Source organism: Alexandromys fortis, unplaced genomic scaffold (assembly GCF_014885135.2).
Source record: "Alexandromys fortis isolate MF-2015 unplaced genomic scaffold, M_Fortis_MF-2015_v1.1 scaffold_107, whole genome shotgun sequence".
NCBI classification, from domain to species: domain Eukaryota; kingdom Metazoa; phylum Chordata; class Mammalia; order Rodentia; family Cricetidae; genus Alexandromys; species Alexandromys fortis.
In genome coordinates, this window is record NW_026067987.1 from 2,738,932 (window position 1) to 2,745,391 (window position 6,460).

Consider the following 6,460-nt stretch of genomic DNA (forward strand, 5'->3'; position numbering starts at 1 on the left):
TCTTGTGTGTGACTGCGGTAGTCTATGGACCTTTTACCAGTTTTCTAACTGGTGTAACTACCTTGTAATGTCGAAACCAAGCAGAGCCTCAGGTGCTGCGTCTCACCTTTGCAGCCCTTCCTTGCTTTGCAATACTTGTTTGACTTTTTTCTTGGTTCTTTTTTTTCTTTTTGCCTTTTTTTTTTAAGTATAGGTTTCTTGAATTCTTATAACCCACTTCCGGCAGACCTGCATTCAAAACTCAGTGGTAAACAAAGAGGGAAAATCCCTCCCTTCTCTCCCCATTTCCTCCTTTGAGTTCTGAGCTATTGAGACACATGTGTGCTTACTGGGCATGACACAGGCGTCACCTTCTGGTTTTTCTGCTTGCAGACATCGCGGTGGTGGAGATGAGCGACGCCTTCCGGCAGCCATCCTTATTTTACCATCTCGGGGTGAGGGAGAGCTTCAGTATGGCCAACAACATCATCCTCTACTGTGATACTAACTCCGACTCTCTTCAGTCCCTGAAGGTAACACCCTTGCTCCCTCAGCCTTTGCCCTCCACACCAGCAGTGAGGGCGGCATTTCTGTCACCCAAAACGTTCTAAGCAGCTTACATTTGGGAGTTGTCATTTTTGTTGGTGCGGTAATTGGGGCAGGGATTACTGGTAACCTTGTGAGGTCTAGCTCACTGAATATAAAACTGTGATCATACGCTAGTAGAAAAGCTTGGTTGACTTCTGAGTTCCAGGTCAAGTTTCAGCCAGTAAGAGGGTGTTAATAGGAAGTTACCAGTTAGCAATCATGGTGGCTGGTGCCTGTAATCTCAGCTCTTATGGTATCCAAGCAAGAGGATCTTGAGTTCTAGGTCAGCCTGGGCGACATAGAAAGAGGTCCTGCCTCAAAATGTCAGGAACAAAACACGCATCTACAATAACGAAACTCATAAAACAGGAAGTCATCAGTCCAAACCGTTGATAAAGATCACATGAGATATGCCAAGCTTCACCAGACGGCTGGGGACTTCTCTCTGCTCACCAGGCTCCACCTAAAAGTCTGCTTGCTACTTGACAGTGCTTTCAATAAGACCCTCTCACTGCATAGACCCAGAAAACTGTGCATACTTTCAGCTAAGATGGGAGGAGACAACAGAAACGATGTTTCTACACAATTCAACCTGCTGTAGTATCGTTTTCTCCATTAGTAGGCAACTGCCAATATACAGGCATTTACTCATCCAACGCAGTCGGCCGAAAGGTTCTAGCTATGAGGTGTGTAGCACACCGCTTTAATCCCAGGACTCAGGAGGCACAGGCCGGTGGCTCTGTGTGTGTGCAAGGCCAGACTGCTCTCCATAGTGAGTTCCAGGACAGCCAAGGCTACATAGTGAGAACCTGTCTCAAAAACAATAGAAAAAAAAAAAAACTAAAAGCGTACTTGCCAAGCAAATTATTTTACCCCGTGCAATTACTTGAAAAGCAGGCTGTAAAAACCCGAGCTGCTGGCTCCGAGATCACTCATTTCCTTTGTGAAACTGGCAGCGAGCTTCATGAGGCCTTTTCTTGTTTCCATCTTCCAGTTTACAAATCAGAGTCAACTTGGGAGACAAAGCCTTAGGATCCAGAATCTCGTGGCTTAGCCATTGTATCTAGACTTCCAGTCAAAAATCAATGCAAAAAATCTTAGTACCAACCAGCCTTTACCGCACGCTAAGGCCTAGTTCCTCTGAATGACCTACAGAGTCTCATTAAATAAACACATCTAACTGCCTGCCAGATGCTCATTGTTCTGGACTTGGGAGGCATAACCTGGCACAGTCCTAAGACATTCTTGCCTACTTGGCCTAAATCTGTTTTTTAACAAGAAGGATCTTTTGAGACGCCTCAGTTACTCTTTGACTTGCTGCATGCTACTTTGTACCTATGTCTTTCTACTTTTGCTATATTAGTAGTTGCTAGCAGTGGGATTGTTTCATTTATTCTTGGACTTCATTTGTCTTGGGATCAAGCTCTTTTACATTGAGGTCTTCGGTCAGTTGGAGTTGATTTTTTTTTCATAGTGTAATAGATATGATCCAATATGAGCCCAGTTTCATTCTCTCAGCCATGGACATCAACTAAAATAAAATTTTTTAGCATCATTTGTTGAAGCGGTTGTCTTTTTTAGGGTGTGTTTGACATCTTTGAGAAATACCAAATGGCTGTAATTATGTGTATGAAGGCCAGAGGACACCCTCAGGGAACTCTCTACTTTATAAAAAGGAAAAAAAAAAGTGTCTCTCATTGGCTTGCTGTCCATCAAGCCCCAAGAATGAGTCTGTCTCCATTTTTTTTTAACTAAGGGCTGAGATTATGAACACATACCATCACAACTATTTTTTTTTTAAATGTGGTCTCTGGGGCTTGAACTATGGTCAACACAGCCCACGTTTCTTATTTAGTCTGTTTCTAGCGAGGTAATCCCAAAGAGTCCTGTTTCAAAGAATGGAAATAATAGAAATTTCTGTAGCCCCTGAGTTCCTAAGTCTTAAATATCCCGTGCTGCTGAGAAAGCTGGAGCTTGCACAGGGCCTGGCTGCAGCTTAGCTTTATTCCTTTAGGTTGTAGTTAGCAATAAGTGTAACTTGGCCACTCTTACTGTCTCCTATCAGCAAGCAGAGCTATAGTAAACAAAAGCTTAACTGGTCAGTGGTGGCTCAAACCTTCCATCCCAGTATTTGGGAGGCAGAGGCAGTCAGATCTCTTGTGAGTTCAAAGCCAGCCTGGTCTACAGAGTGAGTTCCAGGACAGCCAGGGTGGTTACACAAAAAAACCCTGCATCAGAAAACCAGCCAACCAACCAACCAAACAAACAAACAAACAAACAACCAAACAAACAAAATAACTATTTAGAATTATGTTATCATAGAAGAAGCAAATAAAACAAATGAAGGCTCTCCCTCTAGTCACAGGTTAGATGGAGGCAGAGAATTCCCTCTAGTTTCACTTACATATGTGCCTTGGACATGAGGAAAATACAGCTGTGGTGTAGGAGGTTCTTCTGTCTATGGGTTGCTTTCACTCGTTAATAAAGGAACTGCTTCGGGACGATAGCAGAGCTGTAAGGGAACAGAGCTAGGCGGGGAAAACTAAATGGAATGCTGGGAGAAGGAAGGCAGAGAGAGAGAGGCCATGGACCCGCAACCAGAGTAAGACATACCGAATCTTTACCGGTAAGCCACTGCCACATGGCGATATACAGACTAATAGAAATGGGTTAAATTAATATAAGAGTTAGTCAAGAAGAAGCTAGAGCTAATGGGCCAAGCAGTGATTTAATGAATACCGTTTCTGTGTGGTTATTTTGGGGCTAAGTTAGCCAGACAGCCTTGATGAACAAGAAGCCCTCTCCTTTGCAACACAGCTGAGCTTCTTTATCTTTGTTTGCTGCTCTGTGTTGGAGGCAGCAACCATATTCTCTCTCTCTCTCTCTCTCTCTCTCTCTCTCTCTCTCTCTCTCTCTCCTTCCTTCTTTCCTTCCTTTTTAAACTTTCGTTTTCTTTATTCTTTATATTTTCACATCATGCATCTCAATTCCATTCACCTCCCTGTCCATTCATATCCACCCTCTGCCCTTGCAACCCCCCCTCCAATAAAATGAAATAAAATTTAAGAGAAGAAGAAAAAAGAAAGAAAAATCTCATCATGAAACCTGTGAGTCACACAGTAAACCTTTTGTCCAATATCTTTACTTGCAAGTGTTCATTGCAAAGAGTCATTGGTCTGGTTTGAGGCCTCTGGTTTTTGCTATAGCAGCAATACTAGGCTCTCACTGGTATTCCTCTTGGACATCCTGTTGTTGCCCTGTGTGGTGGAGATCCTGCAGCTTTGGATTTGCAGGGCCCCTCCATGTACTCCAGGAGATCATAGTTGGGGAGGATATTGGGTTGCGCCAACTCATAGCCCAGGTTCTGGGGTCTTGGTATTTCAAGTTTGGTCAGCCTGATAGCTCCCCCCTCACCCTCACCACCAGGGTGAGCTCTCCAGCATTAATTACCAAGGTTAGTTCAGCCTAAGCAGTGATAAGCAAGGGGAGGGATTGATCCTCTGGCTTTCATGGCCTCAGGGTTGACTCTCCCCCACACCTACACCATCAGGGCCAGCTCTGCTGTATTGCCCAGGAAAGATGCAGGGGCCGCTCTCCCGAATGCTGCTGCTGGTGAGGGGCAGGGACAGCTCTCCTGTTCTTATGACCTTAGGACCAGCTCTCCCAACTACCACAGAAGGCGAGGAGCTGTGTGTGTGTGTGTGTGTGTGTGTGTGTGTGTGTGTGTGTGTATCTGTCTATCTGTCTGTCCCCTGCCCACACTACCATATGATGGATGAGGGGCGGGGCCAGATCTTCCAAGCTGTTAACAGGGTCAGCTCTACTGTGCTGCCCACTTGCCTCAGCGCTGCAGCTGGTAAGGGAGAGGGTCAGCTCCTTCTGCTGCAGGTGGCCCAGGCAAAGAGGAGAGGGCATCTTTCCCTTGCCCTCACCTCCACATGGTGGACAAGGGGGATGTGGCCGACTATTCTAGTCTCATACCCTCAGGGCCGGCTTACCCACTCCCCTCCCAGCAAGGTCAGCTCTATCTTGTGATGCAGCAATTCCTATTTGCCATTGAGTTCTCAAAAAGAAGTCATAGAAAAAAAAATCTTAGCAATGTAGGCTCCTTGAAAAAAACTAATTAAAAGAAACTAAAAGTTCTTTAAAATTTATCTATGGCTGAATTGCTTGAAAGAATATTTGGAATCTAATCTTGTCATGCATTTGTGGTAGCATATATAGTTATTTATGTTTTTATTGAAAATAATTTTTCATAAAATATATCCTGATCATAGTTTCCCCTTCCCCAACTCATTCTAGCTCCTCCCAGCTCTTCCCCTCCTCCCCACCCACCCAACTCCATGTCCACTATTTCTCTCTTTCTTTAAAAAAATCAGGTAAGCAAAACAAACTAACTAGAAACACACATGCGCGGAGAAAAAAAGCACACAAAAAACCAAACCTATAAAAGCGCAGAATCAGAAACCATAATGTACAAGTAAAAATCCAGTGAGCCCAGAAAAAGCCGTATGAGACAAAAAGTCTACTAAATACCGTTGGGTTCATTTTGTGCTATCTAGTGATGGGCATGGGTTCTGCCTTTAATTGTGATTAATATTTCCATAAGAAATTAACTATTTTTTAAAAAATCTTTTCACTTTGAGAAAAGGAAAGTTGACTCTTACTTTGGGATTGTTACATTTTCACAATTTTCTTTAAGTATCCCAAGAACTTCAAGTACCTGCTTGAACTTACAGACAAGATTCTTAGCTGAGATTTATGTTTCCGTGAAAACAGGGACTGCTAATAACCGTTAGCTTCTGATTATTTCATGCATTTGAAATGATCAGGGATAACAGCGCAGTGAGTGGCAGCGGATAACGCCAGAGTGGTAGCAGGTATCTGGACTCCACCGGCCAACTAGCTGTGGTCCAGATGCTTGCTCTCAAAGAGAAGGTCCTCCCCATCCCCCTACAGCTTGATAACCACATCTTCCAGTAGACACAGACAACAGATTACAAGGAGAGGCATACACAGCTGCTGCCATGGAAACACTCGGGATCACTGAGTGTAAAATCGAAGAAGGACAAAAGTTGAAACTAAGTAATTTCTTCATGGGAGAGAGGGAAGGTCTCAGAGGAGGAGTGAATGTGTTTTTGCTCCTTCAGAGAGAGAGAGAATGTGATATGCTTGAGTGTGTATGTATATCTTTGCATTATGCACATGTGTATAATGTTTATACACACACACACACGTATGTATGTATACACATAAGTGCAGTATGCACCTGGAAGCCTAAAGTTGATGGATACCTTGTTCACTGAGGTAGGATGTCTCAGTGAAACTTGGAGCTTACTAGTGCTGTTGGTCTTGTTAGCTAGAGACAGAAATTACTGGTGGGCTGCGGATGTGGGATTCTCTTCTGTATACTGTGAATGCATTTTCTTACCATTGGTTAATAAAGAAGCTCTTTGGGCCTGTGGCGGAGCAGAATAGAGCAGTCTCCGCCTACAGGCTGCTTTGCCCACCTGGCATTTATGTAGGTTTCTGGGGATCTGTCCGTAGGCCCTCATACTTGCAAGGCATGCCCTTTAACCTCTGAGGCATCTCCCCAGCCCTGAGTGGAGTGTTTGTGTTCGTGCAATGAATCCAGCTCCAGGCCTGATGCTATGCAGTTACTCTACCGTGTAGCTATGTCCCAGGGCATGGAATAAAACAGTTTTTTTTTAAATGGGAGATAAATAGGCCAAGGAACAGACACTAACCTGGGTCATAGTTCACTTGGGTTTTGACAGTGGCATGCAGTGCCAAGTCTACTTTCTGCCTGCTCATTCATCTGCTACAGGACCTGACCTTTAAATATATAAGGATAGGAGAGAGAGAGAGAGAGAGAGAGAGAGAGAGAGAGAGA

General features: G+C 44.1%; 1 protein-coding gene across 1 annotated transcript in view; it reads left to right on the plus strand.

The window, feature by feature from the left end:
* Map3k5 (mitogen-activated protein kinase kinase kinase 5) overlaps positions 1 to 6,460 on the plus strand; it is a 205,745-nt gene that overhangs the window by 69,877 nt on the left and 129,408 nt on the right. The window contains exon 2 of the mRNA XM_050159477.1: positions 373 to 512. Coding sequence (XP_050015434.1) covers positions 373 to 512 — 140 coding nt within the window. The remainder of the gene's footprint in view (positions 1 to 372; positions 513 to 6,460) is intronic.